We start from the raw sequence: 24032 nt of genomic DNA on the forward strand, positions 1-24032 counted from the left end.
AATGTTGTCTGTGGACCTTCCCTGTTCCCTGGATGGTGCCCTGTTCCAGGCAGCAGACTTGTCATCTGTGGTGTACCTATCCCCAGAACACACTTTCTCCCTGTGTGTGTCCCTGCCCCTGGGAGTGTCCGTGCTCTTCTTAGGTGCGTTTCTCTTGTGGCTGTCCTTGTCCCTGCCCTTGGGAGTGGCACCTTCCTTCCTAGTCTCCGTGCCCTTGGGAGTGGGTCCTTCCTTCCTAGTCTCCGTGCCCTTGGGAGTGGATCCTTCCTTCCTAGTCTCCGTGCCCTTGGGAGTGGGTCCTTCCTTCCTACTCTCCCTACCCTTGGGAGTGGGTCCTTCCTTCGTAGTGTCCCTGCCCTTGGGAGTGGGTCCTTCCTTCCTAGTCTCCCTGCCCTTAGGAGTGCCTCCTTCCTTCCTAGTCTCCGTGCCCTTGGGAGTGGGTCCTTCCTTCCTAGTCTCCCTGCCCTTTGGAATGGCACCTTCCTTCCTAGTCTCCCTGCCCTTGGGAGTGGCTCCTTCCTTCCTAGTCTCCCTGTCCTTGGGAGTGGCTCCTTCCTTCCTCGTCTCCCTGCCCTTGGGAGTGGCTCCTTCCTTCCTAGTCTCCCTGTCCCTGGGAGTGTCCCTGCTCTCATGAGGTGCCTTCGTCTTCTGACTGTCCTTGTCCAAGGTAGTGTCCATGGAACTGGGAGTGAGGCTTGCCTTGGGAGTACCTTTTGTGTGGGATGCCTGTGCAGCATGTGTAGCCATTACACCCAACCCTTCTTGTGGATCCCGTGTGTGTACTCCAGTGTATCTGACATTGCCTTTGTGAACAGATTTTGCTGACCTAGTTGATGGTGTCTGAGCCCTCCGTGCCTTGACGTGCTGGCTGACGCTGCTTCTAGTGCAATAACCTGTATTAGAGTCCTGGTCAGAATATTCACTCCCCCCTGAGACATCCAGTGTTGTAGATGGTGGAACAGAAGTAGCACACAGTCCATGCGACTGTACAATGGCAGACGAAACACTGTTAGCCAATGACTGCACTGTCCTGTGTAGACCAGCCAGATCGCCATGCATCCCTTCCATGAAAGCCACCACCTGCCCCAACTTCCTATCGTGGTCTTGGAAAGCATTTATCATATTGGTCTGCCCCACACACAGCTGTCGCAGCAGATCAACAGCCTCTGCACAAAGAGCATTTTGGCTCACCGAGGCTGGGGCAGCGGTGCCGACACCGAACGCCACTCTGCTACCCCTACTCCTGCGTGCACGAACAGTACATGGTGCAGTTGGCGCCAGGGTGGGCCCTGTGTGCTGTGTCCCGACCGAAGGTGTTGATTGCCCACTCCCAGTCTGTGACAACAGTGCTGACTCACCAACACTGTCGGAAGATGATGACGATGTTGTCTCCACATGCGAGTCCTCCGGGACGGTCCTGTCCCCCTCTCCGGCGCTGGCCTGTTCTGTGTCAGTCTGCGTGTGGGCGACGTCTGATCCGGATGCATTGCCTTCAATCATCTCCTCTGTCTGTGGCTGAGTGCCCTCTGCCAATGCTGAAATGCACAGGAAATGGGTGTAAGTCATGTGCACACTCACGTACAGTACTGCTACGGAATCCCTAATGCCATTGATGACAATGTACATCGATCCCCCAAACCTGCACACGGGCCACCCCTACCAGTCATCCTCACAGGAAATAAGTGGTGTTGGCCGTGCAACATGTACAGCATGCGGACAGGGCATGAGCACGTACATCTGCACACCAGTCTTGCCATGGGGTGACGCAGCACTACAGCATGTGCATCAACACTCAACTGCTTAGCGAGTGGCGTGTCAACATGCCGGACCTGGACGTCACATTTCACTGCGCCAATGTCACCAACATGCCATTGCAACGAGACACACGCTACACGGAAGTCACTAATGTGTCTGGGCAACAGTACATGCATTGCACTCACAAGCAACATACACTGACAGTATGCTTACCGCCACGTTGGTGTTCATCCACACGCAACCGCTCGGACATGTCAGGATGCGTCACAGCAATGATACGGTGCATGAGAGGGGTCATTGAGCGTCGGGCCAGACGTGTCGTTCTTGGAATCATCCCTAGTGTCACTTCCGCTACATTCTTGCTCAGCCTGGAAATGTCGTCCCAGCGTTTGCGGCAGTGTGTATGTCGTCTATTGGACACCCCCACTGCCCGTACATCACGTGCAATGCTCCTCCACACGTCCTTGCGAAGGTGCAGCTTGACCTACCATGATGGGAGACAAAAGGGTGCAAGTCAGTGGACAGTTGGCCAGTCACACAGATAGGGGCAACACGTATCTCTCAGCAGCCATGCACATTTCGACTAATGTGTTGGTCCCACATCACACCGCCAAGATTTCAGAGCCCAGGTGTCATGGACCACCTAATGAACACCAACATGTCCCCCACTGCACTTACCACCTGTCCGGGTGCGCCGTACAGGCGTCCCAAGTTGCAGAGCACACCGTCCACGAGGACATCCAGCTCCGCGGCGGTGAAGGGACGAGACCGGATCTCTTTGACTCTCGACATGGCAAGTTCACGGAGTATGGCACTAGAGTGGCAGTCGGTGGTCAGCTCCGCAGCAGCAGGTGGAGGTGATGGTCACAGGCAGCAGTCGGTGGTCAGCTCCGCAGCAGCAGGTGGAGGTGATGGTCACAGGCAGCAGTCGGTGGTCAGCTCCGCAGCAGCAGGTGGAGGTGATGGTCACAGGCAGCAGTCGGTGGTCAGCTCTGCAGCAGCAGGTGGAGGTGATGGTCACAGGCAGCAGTCGGTGGTCATCGTAGAATGTGTGCTTTTGCACATCACACATGAGGCCATGTCAGTGGCATACGGCGCCAGCCATTGGTCAGCCCTGGATGCGTGTTTGGAAATGGGCCAATGACTGGCCCTGGTGTTGCGGTGCACATCATACGCTACATTCGATTGGGCATACGCAGGCCTTGTTCACACTTCCCATTGGCTGCACGTGCACAGACCGTTACGGTCACACACCGGCAACTGCATGTGCTAGGCTCCGGGACGGATGCTTCACTTGCAACAATGTTCATTCACTGGCGCCAACATGGCGGGGCATGTATTCGGCGGGGCAGGTGCAGGCCAACACATCCATTAGCTGATGTCAATGGACATGGCAGGTCATGACCCCCCTTACAGTGACATTGCATCATCCAGCCTACACCGGCCGGCCCAGCCCTGCCCAGGACCGCCGTGCCGGCCATGTCAACCACCGCCGTGTCAGGTCCCGTCCACTACCGCAGTGCCAGGCCCTGCCCAGGACCGCCGTGCCGGCCATGTCAACTACCGCCATGCCAGGCCCGGCCCAGGACCGCCGTGCCGGCCATGTCAACTACCGCCGTGCCCTGGCACGGCGGTAGTGGATGGGGCCTGGCACGGCAGTGGTTGACATGGCCAGCACGGCGGTCCTGGGCCGGGCCTGGCACGGCGGTAGTTGACATGGCCGGCACGGCGGTCCTGGGCCAGGCCTGGCACGGCGGTAGTTGACATGGCCGGCACGGCGGTCCTGGGCCGGGCCTGGCATGGCGGTAGTTGACATGGCCGGCACGGCGGTCCTGGGCCGGGCCTGGCACAGCGGTAGTTGACATGGCCGGCACGGCGGTCCTGGGCCGGGCCTGGCATGGCGGTAGTTGACATGGCCGGCACGGCGGTCCTGGGCCGGGCCTGGCATGGCGGTAGTTGACATGGCCGGCACGGCGGTCCTGGGCCGGGCTTGGCACGGCGGTAGTTGACATGGCCGGCACGGCGGTCCTGGGCCGGGCCTAGCACGGCAGTAGTTGACATGGCCGGCACGGCGGTCCTGGGCCGGGCCTGGCATGGCGGTAGTTGACATGGCCAGCACGGCGGTCCTGGGCAGGGCTGGGCCGGCCGGTGTAGGCTGGATGATGCAATGTCACTGTAAGGGGGGTCATGACCTGCCATGTCCATTGACATCAGCTAATGGATGTGTTGGCCTGCACCTCCCCCGCCGAATACGTGCCCCGCCATGTTGGCGCCAGTGAATGAACATTGTTGCAAGTGAAGCATCCGTCCTGGAGCCTAGCACATGCAGTTGCCGGTGTGTGACTGTGACGGACCGTGCACATGCAGCCAATGGGAAGTTGGAACACGGGCCGCGTATGCCCAGTCGTAAACAGCGGAAGCAGTGCACCGCCATGGCGGGGCCAATGATTGTATCTTTGCTGATGATGCACCTTGTTCTATTGTCTTCAGCTGCCTGATGACGGTTGTGTGCGTGATTGCGTGACTCCACATGTCATGCTCTATCCCATGTGTGTCCATACCATAGCCATCGGTGTTCCACAAATGAGCATCACATGTGCATGTCGACATCGGGTATTTCCCTACACAAGTTAGTAGTACCTTACATCTACACAGTAGATCCCGGATGTATCGGCACATTCTGATTCAGTTGTCAGTGAGTTGGATATGTGAGATAATGACTATGGTGGGGGTACACATGTGTTCAGTTGATGTGTGTTGCCTATTGTGTCACCATGCATGTGATGTACGTATGCCCACCATTATTGGTGTTGCCATTGGTGCATGATGAAATGGTGTGTGTGTGTGTATCTTTTCGTTTTTGTGCATGCACTTGCATGTGTGTATGTGATGTTGCGCCTACACATTTGGGTCATGTCACATGTCTTGTTGGCAGTGATGTTGACCTGAGACAAAGTAGCATTGCACATGTTGAGACACATCATGTTGCTAGTGGCTGCACATTGTTGCTACGTCAATCCATGTTGTAGTGACAATCAGAGATGTCACACATATGACAATTATACACTGCAATTTACGTGTTGGTAGAGTTCGTTGACATGTGAGTGAGTTGCACAGACATGCGTTGTATGTGAATTGACTACCATTCCATCTACTCCCACACAGGAGGGCTCCAAATGTCCATCGCCCATACACTGTGCTGGAGGATATGGTTGACGAGGAGGTGATCAGGAAATTCCGGCTGGATCGACGTCGATTGATGGAGCTTGTGAACCAATTGTCTCCTCACCTGCAGCCGCGAAGAACCTATCCAGGTTCCATTACACCCACGGCAAAGGTGATGCGGCACTCCACTTTTTTGCTACAGGCACATTTCAGTACACAGTTGGACATGCCGGGGGGATGTCACAGTCCATGTTCAGCATGGTACTTCGGGATGTACTGAGCGCCATGATGCTGTACAAGCATGACTACATTCATTTCCCACAGGCGACAGAGTTGGCAGCGGTCAAAGCAGACTTCTATGTACTGGGTCGGATACCACACGTTGTGGGTTCCATTGATGGCACGCATATCGCAATCATTCCACCACGGGCACGTGAGCAGGTGTTTAGGAATCAGAAGCACTTCCATTCCCTCAACGTGCAGGTGGTGTGCCAGGCCGACAACATAATATCACATGTGTGTGCAAGATTTCCTGGCTCTGCACATGACGCCCACATCATGCGGAGCAGCATTGTCCCCCAACTGATGGCAAATCTGCGTACGGCACAAGCGTGGCTTGTTGGTGAGTATGCTGTGACAGGAGTGATATCTGTGTGGCATGGTGTGCCCACCAATTCTGGTTGTGATGTTTCTGTCTCTCTCTCTCTTCCACCAACATAGGCGACTCGGCTTACCCAAACAGGCCTTGGCTGCTGAGTCCCATATGCAATCCAACTACAGCGGGAGAAATGCGATACAATGATGCCCATGGAAGGACACGTCGAGTGGTAGAACGTACATTTGGCCTGCTTAAGTCTAGGTTTCGGTGCCTGGATAAGACTGGAGGGGCCCTGCCTTACAAACCAGGCAAAGTATGCAGGATCGTGATTGCCTGCTGCATGCTCCACAACCTGGCTGTGCGCAATAACATTGAACTGCTCTTGGACCCTGATGAACAGCAAGTTCCTCGCCCTCCCGACCCACCCATGTCGACTGATGAGGATAGTGGTGAGGAGGAAGGTGTGGACCAGAGGCGCCAGCTCATTGATCGCTACTTCCCTTGAATGTGAGTGTGCTCCTCTTGTGCTGCTTGTGTATGCCCTGTGTATGTTTGCTGGTGTTGTGTCATTGTGGTGTGCATCATCTATGTGTTCTGCAATGTGATGTATGCATGTGTGTGTGTGTGTGTGTGTTTATTTATTTGTACATGCAAGTCTCCATGATGTGTGTACTCTCATCCAATCATGTTGTGATCAGTGTGGTTTGTGGAATGTTGCACTGCAGTGTGTTTTGATGAGTGTGAATCTGTTTCCTGACGTGTCTTTGCGGTTTCTATATATCCCTAGGTCACTCCCGCTGCGGCATGATTCTGTACGACTTGTATCCCTGAACCTGGTAACGTCTGTTTCTGATGCAATCATGTGAATAAACATGGAGGCAACACATCATTGAGTGAGTACGTGGTATTTATTTACAGATGGTGCATTGGTGTTGGTACATATTTACAAATGAGTGAAGGAGTGGGGGAGTGTGAGTTAAAGGTTATGGCAGATGAAATGTCCGTGCTGACACCACATAGGGTGGTGTCTGCCTAGTGCAGCAGGCCTGTGCCAATGATTGGCTAGGTGGGACAGGATAGTTGGCAGGGTGAATGGCTGGCTCAGGTAGTGTGACAGTCATTGTCAGCTCCTCTTAAGGCATGTGGAAGTAGCATCCACACTGCTCTCGCCCACTTCCAGCCTCGGACGGCCCCTCTGTCTTTGAGTCGGGATGGAGTCAGCTGGGGGCGCAGGCAGATCTGGTACCACATCCGTCACCAGGGGCGCAGGTGGCGGTGGCGGTGGTGTTGGTGCCCGTGGCATTGTTTGAGGGGGTGTGGGGAGGGTGGTGTTGGCGGCTATCCATCCCATCCAAACGGTATTGTTCAGGGACAAGATGTCCACTAGTTGGCCAAGCCGCCTCTCAATGGCCCCCAACATTGCAGTGTTCTCAACAGAGTCCTGGTGGGCACGGTCGGCCTGTGCCTGGCCACGTTCATAGGTTTCCTGGACCCTGGCTAGGGCCTCCAAAGACTGTGCCACGGCATTGGGTGGGTGTCCTTCCTCAGAACGTCTTTGTGCTGTGCTCCTGCCTGCCGGATGTGGCATTGCCTCTCTGCTTTGCCGCACACTCTCCCTGCGTGGCTGGGATGGCGCAGGCCCGGCGTCGTGCGGTGGGTTGGCCAGGGTGGCAGGGGCAGGAGTGGTGGCACTGGTGGTGGTGGTGGTGCTGGTGGTGCTGGTGGTGGCTGTGCAGGTCACAGTGGCCGGTGTGGTGGGGATAGCAGAGGCCGTAGTAGTCGGTGCTGGTATCACCTGGGAGCCAGATGGCCCTGGCTGCCTGCTTGAGCCCGCACCATCCTCCGCACCGGAGCTGGCTGGGCAATCGTCCCCAGAGAGTCCAGAGTGAGGCGAGTCTGGAGGCCGGGTGGTGGTTCCACCTGTCAGATTACGATCACCTGCAAAACAAAAATGTGAAGATGAGTACTGTGGGCATTACGTGTTCTTTTCATTTTGTTGAGTATTCAGTCGCCACTCGCACTCACCCCACCCCACCACCACCGCCATCCCTATGGACATGGGGGCCTGTTGAGAGTTGGACTAGTGACCTCTCACACACCCCACCCACCACCACCGCCATCCCTATGGACATGGGGGCCTGTTGGGAGTTGGACTAGTGACCTCTCACACACCCCACCCACCACCACCACCATCCCTATGGACATGGGGGCCTGTTGGGAGTTGTAGTGCCGTCCCCTCACACACCCCACCCACCACCACCGCCATCCCTATGGACATGGGGGCCTGTTGGGAATTGGACTAGTGACCCCTCACACACCCCACCCACCACCACCGCCATCCCTATGGACATGGGGGCCTATTGGGAGTTGTAGTGCCGTCCCCTCACACACCCCACCCACCACCACCACCATCCCTATGGACATGGGGGCCTGTTGGGAGTTGGACTAGTGACCTCTCACACACCCCACCCACCACCACCGCCATCCCTATGGACATGGGGGCCTGTTGGGAGTTGTAGTGCCGTCCCCTCACACACCCCACCCACCACCACCGCCATCCCTATGGACATGGGGGCCTGTTGGGAGTTGGACTAGTGACCCCTCACACACCCCACCCACCACCACTGCCATCCCTATGGACATGGGGGCCTGTTGGGAGTTGGACTAGTGACCCCTCACACACCCCACCCACCACCACCACCATCCCTATGGACATGGGGGCCTGTTGGGAGTTGTAGTGCCGTCCCCTCACACACCCCACCCACCACCACCACCATCTATGGACATGGGGGCCTGTTGGGAGTTGGACTAGTGACCCCTCACACACCCCACCCACCACCACCGCCATCCCTATGGACATGGGGGCCTGTTGGGAGTTGGACTAGTGACCCCTCACACACCCCACACACCACCACCGCCATCCCTATGGACATGGGGGCCTGTTGGGAGTTGTAGTGCCGTCCCCTCACACACCCCACCCACCACCACCGCCATCCCTAAGGACATGGGGGCCTGTTGGGAGTTGGACTAGTGACCCCTCACACACCCCACCCACCACCACCGCCATCCCTATGGACATGGGGGCCTGTTGGAGTGGTTTAGACGTTGGTGAGTATGTGGACTGCATGCATGGGTTGGGGTCTGGGAGATGTGTCTTCTGAGTTGTGTGAGGCACACCATGTTGTTGTGCTCGTGGTGCTTGGTTTGTACTTACCAGCCTCTTCTCCATCCTCAAGTCCATCAAGGGTCTCTGGGTGCAGGATGCCCAGCACCTTGTCCTCCCAGTCGGTGTACGGTAAGGGCTCCGGGGGGTTCCAACGCCTGTGTGATTTGCCCGGAGATAGTTCTTTGCACGGATGGATTTGACTCGGGTTTTGAGATCATGCCACCGCCTCTGAATCTCCTGCTTCGTCCTTGGGACGGTCCCAGACGCATTCACCCTGGTGACTATCCAGTCCCACATGTTGTTTTTCCTAGCTACGCTGGTCTGCTGCACTAGGGCCCCGAATAAGTGGGGTTCTACACGTATTATTTCATCTACCATAACCTTTAACTCGGTGTCTGTGAATTTTGGGTTCTTTTTTGGTGCCATGGTGTGTGGTGCTCGGGGTGTGGGTTTGAGTGAATTGGGAGGTGCAGGTGTGTGGTGTGTAGGAATGGTGTGGTGGGTCTTTGTGTAGTGGGTGTGTTTGGGTGTTGGTTATGTGTAAGATATCGGTGTTTGCTCTATGTTCTGTGGTGTCTCCTGCTAGCAGCTATGCTGTGATGCAGAGGATTTCGGGAGTGGGTGGGAGTTATTTTATAGTCTGTGTCTTGGTCCTGTCTGAATGGTTATTGGCAGTCAGGTGCTAGGTGGGTGTGTTGCCAGGTGTGCATTATGTGGTACTTGGGGTTGGGTCATTGTGTCTTGTGATTGGTTTTGATGTTTCAGGTGGGTGGTCGTTCATTTTCCTGTGTTTGGTATTAACTTCCGTCGCACTGTATGGCATTGGTTTGACGGTAGGGATGTTGTTCGTGTTGGCCTTCCGCTGTGGAGCACGGTTTCTCGTTGCATTGGTACCGCAGCGGACGTGGATCGCAGTGGCTACAGGGGTACTTGCGGAGTTATCCTAATTGCGGACACGGACACTACGCAGGTATAGCGGGAGTAGTGGATGTTCTCGCGGTCATGTGCGTACGCGGCGGTCGGTGTTCTTTCGGTTCCGTCCGCCTGCGGCGGTCTCAGGTGTACTTCGACCGCCGCGGACGGTGTTACATTCATATATTATCCTAATCGCTATTGCGGTTTATCCGCGGACCGGTCCGGAGTATCTTGCCACCTTCCTCGGCGGACGGAACAGGTTTACGTCCGCGATCCTAATCGACCCCTAAGTCAGTATGGGCTAACTAAAGCTGTCCTGGCCTTGCCCAAGATTAATCTCTCCCCTTGTACTATCTAGGCTGGTATCAGCACTACTAGCCCTAATCAATTTGCTATGTCATGACGATAATAATTTTGTGTCCAATGCTCTATATGACCTTGGTATATTTTCCTGCAGAAAACACCTCAAAAAGCCAGTCAACCCTTTCCTGCCATATTGAATTACACATATATACTAAAGTGAGTCATCCGAAATTTTAAAACTATTGCATGGCAATCGTCCCTCTTAGATAAACAACAATGCGCAGCACACAATTGGTGAGATTGCTGAGCGCCCCTCCTTTTCTTTGAGCGAAATGTGCATGTAATTCAGTCTTGCCACTGGGAGCACCAATATCAATCAACTAAGCAAATTGATTTGTAGGTCTATATGCTACCTTTAATTTCAATAAATGCTTACAGTTTCAGGAAGCTCTCCAGTCCTGATAATGATCTGAAATTCATACAGATTGAAACGCCGTCGACCTACCCAAGGAAATACCCCCAACGCATTGTATATATTCATGTGGTTTTTTAACCTTGTTGTTGTGTGAGAGTCTATTTTTTCACTATGTTCACTCATGTCACGTTCTGCACCCTACCACTTTTTTGAGCACCTGAAAAACGTTATAAAAATTGTATATATAAAGAAAGAAAGAAAATAAAAATATTTCATATGAACCTACTTCCAAAGCTCCCTAGCGTTAATTAATTATTTGCTTTATTGTTCTTTTGAGGACCTTACTAGGCCACCTTTGACCATGGGGCCTCATTTATGAAAAGTGACGCATCGCTGCGTGAAAAGAGCGATGCGTCACTTTTCACTGCGCACTCCTTGCGACATTCCTGATGCGTCATATTTAATGTATGACGCATCATGTCACAAGGAGTTACAGATACGTCCGTATTTCGGACGTATCTGTAAGCGTAAAAGTGACGCATTGCTGGAGTGTGTCACAAAAGTGACGCAACTCCAGCAATGTGTCCTTTCACAACGGGAAAGCCCCATGTGAAAGGGCTTGCGTCAGTCTTACGCCTGCTGTGAGGCAGGCGCAAGATTTTGACGCAACAGCGTCCTAAAAGTGACGCAGTGAAATCTCATAGATTTCACTGCGTCACTATTACGAGGCTTTTTGCGGGGGAACGCCCCCTCTGCATACATTATACCTGACGCAGGTATAATGTGGCGCAGGGGTTTAAAAAGTGACGCATCTACCTAGATGCGTCACTTTTTAAATATGGCGCAACAAGGTGCATTTTTTACACCGCTGGTGCGTCACAAAAAGTGACGCACCGGCGGCGCAAAACTGGCGCAAGGCCTTCATAAATAGGGCCCATTGTTTCCTAAAAAGTACGTTCCTACCCCAGGTTCACTTTATGGGGTTCCCTTGTTCTTCTAAAAACACCTTTTTAAAAACGCCATAGACTCCACGTTGTTTCTGCCGCTTTGAACCCGCTCCCAGTGCATCAGATCTAGTGTTGACGCTGTGGGAGGCAGGGCTCTAGGACGCCATATTGGGGGGAATCAGGGTTGCGCTCGAGCTGTTGGACGCCTCCCGCCCGCCCAGGTATAAATAATTTCATTAAGGCGCGAGCGGGCTGACTAATAGCGTGTTCCTACCCCTGAGGCGGAAGCCGGGGGCTGCATCTTTTTAATCGTGCGCATTTACCACTTATGTTTATACTTGTGTTACCTTTTTAAAAACGCCGTAGACTCCACGTTGTTTCTGCCGCTTTGAATCCGCTCCCAGCGCAGCAGATCTAGTGTTGACGCTGTGGGAGGCAGGGCTCTAGGACGCCATATTGGGGGGAATCAGGGTTGCGCTCGAGCTGTTGGACGCCTCTCGCCCGCCCAGTTATAAATAATTTAATTAAGGCGCGAGCGCACTGACTAATAGCGTGTTCCTACCCCTGAGGCGGAAGCAGGGGGCTGCATCTTTTTAATCGTGTGCATTTGCCACTTATGTCTATACTTGTGTTACCTTTTTAAAAACGCCGTAGACTCCACGTTGTTTCTACCGCTTTGAACCCGCTCCCAGCGCAGCAGATCTAGTGTTGACGCTGTGGGAGGCAGGGCTCTAGGACGCCATATTGGGGGGAATCAGGGTTGCGCTCGAGCTGTTGGACGCCTCCCACCCGCCTCCAAACTAAATAAAAAGATGTCATCTTCCTGTCCGCGCAGCGGGGGCGCCGGCGGCAATCCCTGCCCCTTTTCCTGATTATTTTAGGAGGTACAGCCCCAACAAGTTAATTAGACTGCGACCTCCTCCAAAGGCAGTTTGTAATCATTCTTATCACCCCCTAAAACTGCAATCTCAATGTCGGTATTGTAACGCCGATATCAAAGGTATTTCCATCAATAAGGCCCAGCATACCTACAAGATGTTCCTTCTTAATTGCAGGTCCCTGCCCAAACATCAAACAGAACTATCTTTGTTATTGGATGAGCTAAAGCCGGATATATTTTTTCTCACTGAGACTTGGTTGGCACCGCACTCACAGCCCGACATAATACAAGCACACCCACAGGGATATCAAATAGCAAGGATAGACCGCTCAATAGGGAAAGGAGGTGGATTAGCAATAATATTTAAAGATCATTATATCTGCCGCTGCTCCCCTAGTCCCTTTGTGGACTGCGAAAGCATGTCTTTTAGTCTGGAGCTTTCGCCAAACATTAGCTTCTCTGGAGCACTGATCTATCGTCCTCCGGGACCGGTCAAACAGTTCTTGTGCTCTTTGCCCCCAGTAGTCGCTGATCTTGCTGCTTCCGCGGCTAATTTCACACTGCTGGGTGATCTGAATATACATTTTGATGACACTGGAGACCATACGGCCCAGGAGTTGACTGCTGATTTTTCTGCACTACAGCTAGCTCAACTTGTCTCACTACCCACCCACACCAAGGGGCACTTGCTTGATCCTGTGTTCAGCAATTGCCCGGATTTGAAGGCAGAGCCTCCCATCGTGCTCGCATGGACTGACCATTGGTTAGTCCCGCTGATCTGGAACATTTATAAACCCCCCGCTTTGACACCAGAGCTACGGGAAGCACGAAACTGGTCCAAACTCCCACTTGATAAGTGGGTTGGTGAGTTACAAGCCACAACACCATCCATCAACGCAGATCCCCTGATAGCGAACAATGAATTTAACAGCTGGATAACCAAATCATTGAACATCATACTCCCCGTTAGGAAAACTCTGGCAAAAAGAACCAGGGACATCAAACGTAAAAGTGGCGCCTGGGCTGTCTTAAGTCTGTCTTAAGTTTGTCTTAAGACAAACTTAAGACAAAATCCTAACATCTGTGAATACCAAAAGTAGTATGTTCATTCTGTGAATGCCAAAAGTAGTAAGTGCATTCTGTGAATACCCAAATAGTAGTAAGTTTAGGATTGAGTCTTAAGTTCATTCTGTGAATCGGGCCCTCCGTGAGCTAATGCAGTGACCGCAACCTAGACTCTGGTGGAATGAGCCAGCAAGCTCTCAGGAGGTTGATTTTTGGCCAGCACATAGCAGATCCTAATGCAAAGTACAATCCATCTTGAGATGGTCTGTTTCTGCATATCTTCTTTTTGTTTGCTCCGATAAACCCAATGAAGAGTTGATTGTTCACCCGGTGTGCCTTGGTACAATCAATGCAGAACAATAACGCTATTTTTGGGTCCAGCCGATGGAGTCTCTTCCATTGTTTGGAAAGGTGAGGGCAATGTGATGGTCTTGGAGATACCGAAAAGTGTCACCACTTTCAGCAGAATGAGGCACGTGTTCACCAAACCAGATTTTCTCGAAAGAAGTTGAACAGATAGTGCTTGAAGTTCGATAACTCTCCTGTCCGACGTAATGGCCAATAGAAAAGCTGTTTTGATGGTCAAGAGTTTCAAAGGGCAGCTATGCAGAGGCTCAAAGGGTGAGGACACCAAAAATTTCACATCTAAGTTCAGGTCCCATTGGGGCATGATATAGGGTTTTGGATAGAAGATGTGTTTGTTATTATTGATAAATACGATGTCTATGTAGACCAATTCACCCAAGATGATCTCTGCCTCAATACTGAGTCAGAAATATGTGGTTAGGCAGGCCCTGCAACCTAGACCTGAAGGCAACTGATGAGGCACAGAAAGTACGCTTGTCTCTGGGTGTAATACAGAGACCACTTGGACCGATGGGCGAGACACAGAGGGTACGCTTGATCCCTGGGTGACCCAATCCACAGCACATCAGCCACCACTGCAAAGCTTTTGCAATTCCTGCCGATATCTGTATCAGATCGGAGTGGATCCCCTGATGCTGTGCCCACTGGAAGTACACCTCCCAATGCAGAGCCCACATATGCCAGTGGGCATGTGTTACCAGCAGAATGCAAGAGGCTATGAGACCCACCAGCCTCAGAGTCAGTCTCACCGAAATCCAGGAAAGAGACTGAATAACCAAAATCATAGCCTGGATATCCTGAATTGGAGTAAGGAGTGACTTCTGCAAGTTTATAGTGAATCCCAGCGGATGCAGAAAATCCGCAGTAATCTGAAAGTGGGATATGACTGCCTGGGGTAAGTCTGCCTTCAACAGCCAGTCGTAGAGTTAGGGGAAGAGTGGAAGTCCTGACCTCAACAGATGGACTGTGATCACCACCATCAACTTTGTGAACACCCAAGGGATGCTGGTAAGGCTGAATGTGAGCACAGCTAACTAAAAGTGCTTATGGCCCACAGTGAACCGCAGTTACCACCTGTGGGCTGGCAGGACAGGTATGTGGGCATAGGCATCCTGCAAGTCCAATCTATCATTCAGTCTTCAGGGTTCACGGCAGACAGGACCTGAGCTACCGTGAGCATCTTGTATTTTTCCTTCTTCAGGAACAAGTTGAGAGGTCACAGGTCTAGTCTAGGGTGCAGGCCTCCATCTTTTTTAGGCACCAGAAAGTAGTAGGAATAGCAACCACAACCTACTTTTGATGCTTGCAACCTCTTGGTGGCTCCTCTGGCCAAAAAAGCATACACTTCCTGACAGAGCAGGGAGAGGTGTTCCTCCATCAGCTGACCCCAGGATGATGGCATAGGCGGCAGGGTTTTGGTGAATGGAAGATTGTAACCCCGCTGAACAGTTTGGAGCACCCGGTTGTCCCATGTTGTGGACTGCCAGTGGGGGAGTTGAAGTCTGTTCCTATCGCCTACCAGTTGCCTGTGATGGTGAGAGGGCAAACTAAAACTGGCACATTAACTTTGGATGTGGAGACCTGGAGAAATACACTCTCCAGATTGGGGATGCTGGCTGAGAAAAGCTGGGCCCTCAGGAATGGGGAGGTGGCGGCAGGCAATTTTTATTTGCATAGAAGCCTCTGTGCAGGGCTTGGTCCATACCCCGATCAGAACATCCGTGAGGGCTTCGTTAAAAGGGAGGAGATGTTCTGTAAGAGAGACTCTAGGCCGAAGCCCCTCTGTCAAGACATTCATCCTGACTGCTACTGAGGGTAGAACAAGGTCCAGGACCTAAGCCGTCCTCTTCACCATCATGGCAAATAAAGCCCCTTCCTTCTTAGGCACACTAGGAGGAGAGACTAAGCCAGTATCTAGGGAGGTATCCAAACCACTGGCATCTGCCAGTTCTTAGTACCAGTTCTCTTTGGGCTCTTGAATGAGTTAGAGGAAGCCATAAGGATGCTCAGATCCCTCCCAATCGTACTCTGTGGAGGGCCTACCAAAAAAGTAGGGCTTGAGATGGTGCCTTCACGGAAATGGTGCCTATGAAATATGTGGGAAGCATCTGAATTTAATACCAAAAAGAGAACATGGCTGACATTGGGACTGGTAATTGCTAAGCGTAATATTGCAAAACTGGGCCAGCACCCGACACACCAACACCAGAAGATTGGATGAAGGTCCTTGATTGGTGTATGGTAGCGGAGAAGACAGTGTACCAGAGTAGGACTAGTCCCAGAAAATAGGAACAGGTCTGGGGTAAATGGAACGTTTATCGGGGGAGCCCATGCATGGACCCAGTGATGGTACCACGCAATTAGATAAATAGATGGGGAATAGTTACCCCCGGTGTACAGTCAAGAGCGATTTATCATTTGTAAATGGTGTTCAAGATTATAACCATTTCTTCCCAGCGTTAAAAACTGAAATTTATGAATTGCCATGTACCCTGTCATGTTATTAATAAACAGAGTTCCCAGAGAGTGCTAGGACTTTTAAGATGCTGCATCTCTCCAATACCCTTCCCGACACCATGGGTAAGCTCTTCAATTGATAACCCATCGCTAAGTCTGAAATGCACAGTCTTATGCTGAGAATCAAATCGGGAGGCCCTCTATACCCTGCATCCACAACCATCTTGGATAAAGGCAATGTTGCCTTTATCCCAGTACTAAAAGAGCTGCTCAACTCGTCGTTTTGCGCTGTCATAGTTCAAAAAGAGTGGAAGCACACCATGGTAATTCCCCTGCTCAAAAAGCCTAACCTAGATCCTTTACAGCCTGAGAATTTAAGACCTATCTCACTACTCCCTTCATTTGCAAAAGTGGCTGAGAATTTTGTCAATCAACAAATAATGCAGTTTGTAGAGGATTACTATCTCCTCCATGAGACACATTCTGGTTTCAGACCCCTCTTCAGCACGGATTCAGCACTACTTCTTGCCTCTGATTCATTACGCAAAATTGCTGATGATAGTCATACGGTGGCCCTTATCATGCTTGACCTAAGGGCCACCATGGTCTGCTTCTTGACAAACTGCACCGTGCTGGCATAGGTGGCTTGGTTCTGGTTTGGCTGGCAAGCTTTCTGGAAGACCGTACCTTTCAAACTACTCTGCAACCTTATGTCTCATCTATTCAACATCTGAAACAGGGGGTGCCTCAAGGTTCTGCCTTGAGTCTGACCCTTTTCAACTTGTATATATATGCATCTTCTGGCAGATTTACTGAACAAACATAGGGTGCAGATGTTGTTATATGCAGATGATACCCATCTGATCCTTACCATGGCCCAGGACAATGGTAAAGAGGCTGAGGATTTCAAACTCTGCCTGGAGGATATGGCAAATTGGATGAAACATAGCTGCCTTAAGCTCAATGACAGCAAAACAGACATCCTAGTGGTAGGGAAACAACCCTCCATCTGGTCACCGAGATGGTGGCCCAGCCTGTTGGGAACTCCAGGTTCCCTGAGTCAGAAAGTTAAAAATCTGGGAGTCTTGTTTGACTCCACCCTATCCTTCTCTGGAAAGATTACAGCTCTTACAGGCTCCTGTTTTGGGATTTTAAAAATGTTGAAACAAATCTTAGAACTCATCCCAGACGATGCAAGGAAGACAGTGGTACAGGCGCTTGTAACATCCAGGATGGACTATTGCAATGTCCTCTACTTGGGGGCACCAACGAGGAGCATACATATGATCCAGCAGGTGCAAAAAGCGGCTGCTTGGATGTCCTTGAACATCCTTAGGCTTGTGCCAACTGTTAGCTCTTTGGAGACTCTCCATTATCTCCCTGTTGAGGAGAGGATCTCCTTTAAAGCCCTACGCTATGTCCATAGGATGCTACAGGGCAAGGGCCCAAAATATCTTTGTCCCATGATACACACCTACCACCCCACGCGCAGCCTGAGATCAGCTGGAACAGGACTAGTCTACATTCCAAAATTCAATAGGAAATGTTTTAGAGGCGCCTCTTTTAGGTATGTGGCAGCTAAGAGGTGGAACTCTCTACCCCTTTTCCTCAGACAATAGCTAGTGGAAGCAGCTTTTAGGAGGCAACTCAAAACTTTGCTGTTTAGGAAAAATGTTGCTATCTAGAATTTCTCTATCCTTTATGCTCTTTAGGATTTCAGCCTCTGAATGGAATTCAGCGCGGGGCCACTCCGTAATGGAGTAACCATGGAGTTTTATAAACTGCCATAACATAACATAACAGAGTTATAAAAAAAATCGAAAAGTAGGACCTGGCTCCAACTCAGAAGTAAAGTTCTGGCCGGTGCCATATTCAACATTAGGCCAGTTCCATTTCGGAGTTGGGTATAACGATGGCTTAGGCGTGGTAGTGGGGCGTTAAGGCTTCTGGGAATGTAGTCACCAGAACAGACTCCAGGGAAGGACGTGATCCCGCGACCGGAGCATATCCGGGTGCACGAATGGATACAAGGGGCCCAACAGGTGCCGACGGGGAACCTACCAGCGAGAATCTAGTGGGGGCCTCTTCCACACCTGTGGGGCCCTAAGGCGTTCCAGAGGGGTTGGCCTACCCAAATATGAGGTGCACAGCCTCATAAAACACTGAATTAAGCTGGAGGGGAGCTCTGGCTTTGGGAAATTCTATGAGGCATGGAGCAGACTCAGGCTCAGGCTCCACGACTGACACATGGGAGCTAGGCCTAGAGCCATGGCTTAATTCCCATGCCTTGTCAGAAGACTTGGACCTGTGTGGTGAAGTCAAAGAGGGCTTCAACTTAGTAGATTTTTTAGGTTTATTGTGGAACTTACCCGCCAATGACTTTGAACAAAATAACGAGAGTCGGTACCCGACTCTAAGAATGGGCCCGGGACCTTCTTTTTGACCGGGACCTTGAGCATTGCCAAGTTGACTGGGGTCGGGCAACCAGGAGCTTCAGGAAAACACTTCCAAACTGCCGCTGGATTAATGGAGCGGCAGTTGGGACAAACTTTGGAGTTGTGGGAGTTGTGGCCTGGTTCCAAGTACCTGAGGCAAACTAAATGAGGATCTGTCGCAGACATATGTCTGTGACAGGAACCACAGGGTTTAAACCCCACAAGTTTTTAAGGGACATCCCTAAGCACACAAAGCAAAAATATCAAAATGGGTCAACAAAAGGTTAAACAAATAGCCCAAAAAATAAACTGAGGTTACTCTCTACGGATCTGTGCTGATGACGCAGAAAGAAAACAATTGATTTCAGCATACTGGGTTGGCACCTATAGGCATCACTCATATCACATCTGGTGCAGATGATACCATATTGATCTATGCCACCTACCGGCGTGCCGAGGTACTGCTAAAAAATGTCCAGATCCATTCTGATGCCTGAGGAATATATTTTTTTTGTATTAATTTTTTTTTTTTTATTTGTTGAAGAAAACAATTACAGTCATGACAGCAATCACATCAGCAGGCAAGTTTGAGCAGTGTAACTTAGGCAATCAAATAATTTGCACGACAGCAGGTATTTTGATCATTAAAACATTAAGCAATCCATCAATTCTCAAGACAGTCATTACGTCGTATGTTTCTCGTTTAAATAATCAAGTCTTTTAACGCACTGCATCACTGCACCTCTATATCTTCGTCATTTGAACTATCTATATCTTCCTCTGGCAGCAAGTTGCATAGGTCCCCGCTGAAAGTGTTCCAAGGCGCCCAGATTTTTTTCCATTTACACGAGCTTCCCCTGGCCTTATAAACTGTGCGTTCCGTTACCATGATCAGGTCCATATTTCTACACCACAACGCCAACGTGGGGGGGTCTTCCGCGCCCCAGCTCTGCGCTATGTCTCTCTTAGCAACTATGAGGCCGAGCGTTCCCCAGGTTTGACCCTGGCGAGTGAGGTCAGTGGGGTCCCATATATTCAGGATACACTTTCGAGGTTCAGGCAGGAGGGAAACACCCAACGTTTGTGACATAGTGCGCAGGACCTGTCGCCAGTATTCTACTATAGCTGGTCAGTCCCACAGGGTGTGAAATAATGTGCCCTTCTCTCCGCAACCCCTGAGGCAGAAGGGATGTGTCGCCCGTTGCATCCTATGTAGGGTGGTTCTGGTGTAATATACTCAATGTATTATTTTGAGTTGCAACAGCCGGAATTTCTGAGGAATATTTTAAGGTAAGGAATATGCGACTAGAAGCTTCTATCAGATAGGTTGAGGCTTCTACTTAATGTCTCTCCAGATACTTTGCCTTTCCAGTATTAACCATACCATTGTCTTGCTGGTATCAGCCTTTGGTATTCCTACAATTAAAACAAGATCTAGAGACGATGTTGTTTTAGACAATTTCAGCTAAATCATTTTTAATGAATCCATCTACCTAGACATTTTAATTGCTCAATAAAGGCTTTTACAAACATCTCATTAATTTTTTCTTAGGTTCAAAGATTTTCTGACAGTCTGTTGACTCTTGAGCACTGAGATGATCAGTAAGGTCTAGCTGGTGACAAATCTCAATACATTCCTTGTTGAATGCCTTTTTCGAGATGGAGGGGTGACGTTTGAGACAGGTGCAAGGCAAATAAATGCCTATTTTTGCTTTCAATTTGAATTCATGTCCATGATCTTGACAGGCAATCAGCTAAGTTGTAAAGGAATCTTATCTATGTCCTTTGTTATATTATTCATTGCTGACCTCATGCAAATGCCACGTTGTCACTTAGCGTCTCTCATCCCCAATCTCCACCATTCCTTGCCCCATAGCTGCTGGAGCCACAGAAGGGAACATGGCTCTTGGTGTGCTTGATTTTTGGGGCATAGTTAGGCATATTTTGGAGTAGGTGTGAGACTCCCTTCCATGCATTCCCATGGGCAACATACAAACCTCAAATGAGTTCTGCATTTCTCTGCTCAGCCTTGATTGCCCTTCGCATCTCAACATTAGAACTTCAGTGACGCAGCATAACTAAAGAATGCTGGACAGCTGAAAAGTGCATGTAGTTTACAACTATCAGATCACTTAGAGACAACTGAACCAATCATTACATGCCTGAATATCATGGCATAACAACAGTACCTGCACAAGCTTCTCATTTCTATTTTCTCCTGTTACGTGTCCCAATGAAAAGCACCCTCTTAAGTCTCTTAAATCTTTCTTCATACCATCTCTCTTCTCTTCCAACAACACTCCTCTCCTGATCCAAAATCTGTCAGAATAAAGCCTTTCAAGGTTCCTCTTCTATTTCACCAAGGATCATTTCTTGGAGCTCATCATGGGTCAGTCTGTTCCTGTAACTACATAGGATACCTTACCATACTTCCTAGTGCACACACACACACATGCCACACCTAAACTCATGTATCCTCTCTTTTAATGAACCTTACTGGGATCCAGTGGGTTGGCATACAACTCTATGTTATGCCTTAGACCGTTATCATGTGGTGACTGGTAGACAATTTTAGCAACAGGGGATGCAAACTGCAACTGGAATGATCCAGTGGTACTAAGTGTGTAACTGGCTACAAAGGCAAAACAGCTAATGAAATCTTAAAGAGGTAGGTAAGACCTACTGGAATGTTGAAATCTACAAAGTGTCCGCAGGTTGAACATGCATCTAGAAAGGCTTCCTTTAAAACAACAGTTTAAATGAAACCTCTCATTTAAGCGTTATTATTGTAGTTAATGTCATTATAAGTTTCATAAATGCCAATAACATAGAGGGGCTCATTAGGATGCTGGAGGCTTTCTGACCAACATCCATGGTTTAAAGTCTGACCATCTAATTACAATGTAGCCAGTCAAAGTTTAAACCGGCTGGTCATTCCGGCTGGCTTACGACGAGCTCCAGTCGGAAACCGGCACATAATCCCTTACGTACGGCGTTTCCGCCGTTGGGATTATGTCGGTTTCCAACAGGCTTTCCATGTCGGGCTTTCTGACGTGGAAAGCCTGTCGAAAAGCGACTTAGGGGACCCCTAGCATGGCTCCCATCGTTCTGCGGCCTCCAATTAAAGGGCCTGGGGGGCTTCTATGGTGCCCCCTGTAAATCCATGCACAGTGAGGTACCTGCCATATCTCTATGGGAGCTTGTACTGCAGGCGTACACCGCCTGCAGCACAAACTACAATAGTGATATGGGAGTTTGCGACCGCACTATGTGCGGTCGCATCATATTATGGTGTCGCATATATTATGGTGTGCGGAACCGCCGACCTACGGTCGGTAGGTTTCCACACCTTAACGGTGTCGGGCGGACCTTAACATTTCATATTCGTACTTATTAACTAAACCAAAACTTTTAAAATGCAAATATTTTAGATGTAGCAATTCTTACTTTCGAAGAAGGTCCCAGAACTTCAGGATATACCAAAGTGCAATGGCTCCTCTTTCAATCTGTGTGCCTTCCTGAGCAGGCCAGTAATGTTCGATATAGGCTGCTGGCCCTCCAAAATTCACATTTATTTGTGAGGCCACACGGCTTTCAAGATACACAGCATTCAACCACCATTCCTCCAGCTGGAAGTAAAATAATAGATTAAAAACATAGGTTTTATTTGGTTCTGGTGCAGTTTGTTCATACTGATGTGCTTTTCCTTATTTATACATTAAGAAAGTCGGGCATCCCACACCATTTGGTACTATTGTCACCAAAGAAATAAGAGCAGACATGCTCCTGTCACCCTTTTATGTTACATTCTTTCTCACATTCCTCCACAGGTCCTCAACCTGTTATTAAGCAACCAAAGGTTCAGTGGAAACATTGCCTATATTCATTATTTAATTAGGTCTACTAAAAGCAAGAAAACTGCAATAATTGTTACCATATGGCTGAGCACTTCCTGTCACCCTGGTACAGAACGTGCCATTCAAGAAGGTTGAGTGATATTTAGTAGTACAAAGTAGATAACAGTGTTGAAGTTGGAGGATAGAGTCTACATACAAGTGCCTGAAGATACTCAGGTACGAGGTAAGTTCTCTATTTTACATTAGGCCATTAGGTTACAGCACCTGCAGATAGGTCCTGGCAGGGCTCCAGCCTCCTCCAACTGTCCATATCTCCTAGCCTCCACTACCCATCACACAACAACCTTCTCTTTCAGCCTTCCAGACATCAGCTAAGACTATCAGGGAATGGAGAGACACGGGATGCTACAATCGGCACATCTATGTCTAGAAGGACTACAGGAGACATCTCTTTGTTCAAGGGTCTTAAAAAAGGCATCCACAACTTAACTTACTTGCTATACAACCTTGCAAAAAAACTCTATATTAAGTTAGGGTTGATAAGATTGACCAATTTAAAGTTTGCCTCAAGTTGGGGGAAACTGATTTTTATATTACATTTTTCATGAATCGGTTTGAAGATGGGTCAATAGTTTTGAAAGGCAATAAAATCTGGTGTGAGCGTTTTAAGGTGTAGGTCATTTGACTATACTTGAAGGCAGCAGCTAACAGTGAGAAGAGTGAAGTTGAGGTTTTTACCGTGAGAGATGTGATTATGTCCTGGGGGAATATGGTGGGACTGTTGTGATTGACCTTAATGATGATGTTATCCAGAAATGTTTGAAAACAAAGAGAAGGGTCCAGTCGTGGAGCAAGATGTAGAATAGATCTTCATCACCCAAAGCGTATGAGGCCTTTGCCATGGTGTTAATACCTCCTCTGCCTGCTTGCCTCCAACCCACCAGAGGCTATGACCAATGAGGGCGTGACTTGAAGTGGGCCCGGATGACTCCTGGGACCCTGTTCTCGGTAAACGCCATCTACGCAGACGGCTGACCACACCTACTTTGGGAAAACAGGCCAGCTCTAAAAATTGGCTACAGCTTCAGGGAACCTTAGGCCGCGCTTGCGCTGTACGGTGAACCGACGCACTGCTGCATCCTACTACACCTCCTGGGTCCCACCCTTAGTCACTCTACCTACATTCCAATGCGTGAGGCCCTTCTCCCCTTCCTCCCCACTTCTGATGACATAGGACTGCGGACTCCTGGACATACACTGGTACCTCTTCCCTCTGATCATGAGGTTGATGGGAAAGTAGGCCATACTGCGTATCCCTTCTACTCATCATTGAGGAATCCGCAGAGGTGGCAATGGACCCAACCCACTGGACATGGGACCTAGGCGGGAATCTACATGTCCTGGTGCCACTACTTATCGACTACAGTGAGTGGCTTTGGACCGTGGCATGGGATGTCTTCCACTCGCCTCCCTTCCACATACGAGGTCCCACACCTACCAACTTGAGGGTCATATTCGTGTTCACTGCTTCAGGACTCCAATTATGTGAATCAGGGACCCTCACAATCTTTTAACACCCAAGGAGGGGGCCTGGATAGAATTCACCTTCAGCCCCTCACCGCCGTTACGCCACTAGAGGTCATTTCCTGGACCACAAGTACTACAATGGTAGAGAGGGGCACCAACAATGTGGCTGCCATTTGTTGTA

The 24032-nt window shown here is 50.1% G+C and overlaps 1 protein-coding gene across 2 annotated transcripts in view; it reads right to left on the bottom strand.

Annotated features, from left to right (window-relative positions):
- The window catches only part of LOC147688905 (peroxisomal carnitine O-octanoyltransferase-like), a 553955-nt gene that overhangs the window by 346171 nt on the left and 183752 nt on the right, over positions 1 to 24032 (bottom strand). For both annotated transcript variants that reach the window (XM_086941801.1, XM_086941802.1), the window contains one exon: positions 21915 to 22096. In XM_086941801.1, the coding sequence (XP_086797927.1) occupies positions 21915 to 22096 (182 nt within the window). The remainder of the gene's footprint in view (positions 1 to 21914; positions 22097 to 24032) is intronic.

Source organism: Lissotriton vulgaris, chromosome 10 (assembly GCF_964263255.1).
Source record: "Lissotriton vulgaris chromosome 10, aLisVul1.2, whole genome shotgun sequence".
NCBI lineage: Eukaryota > Metazoa > Chordata > Amphibia > Caudata > Salamandridae > Lissotriton > Lissotriton vulgaris.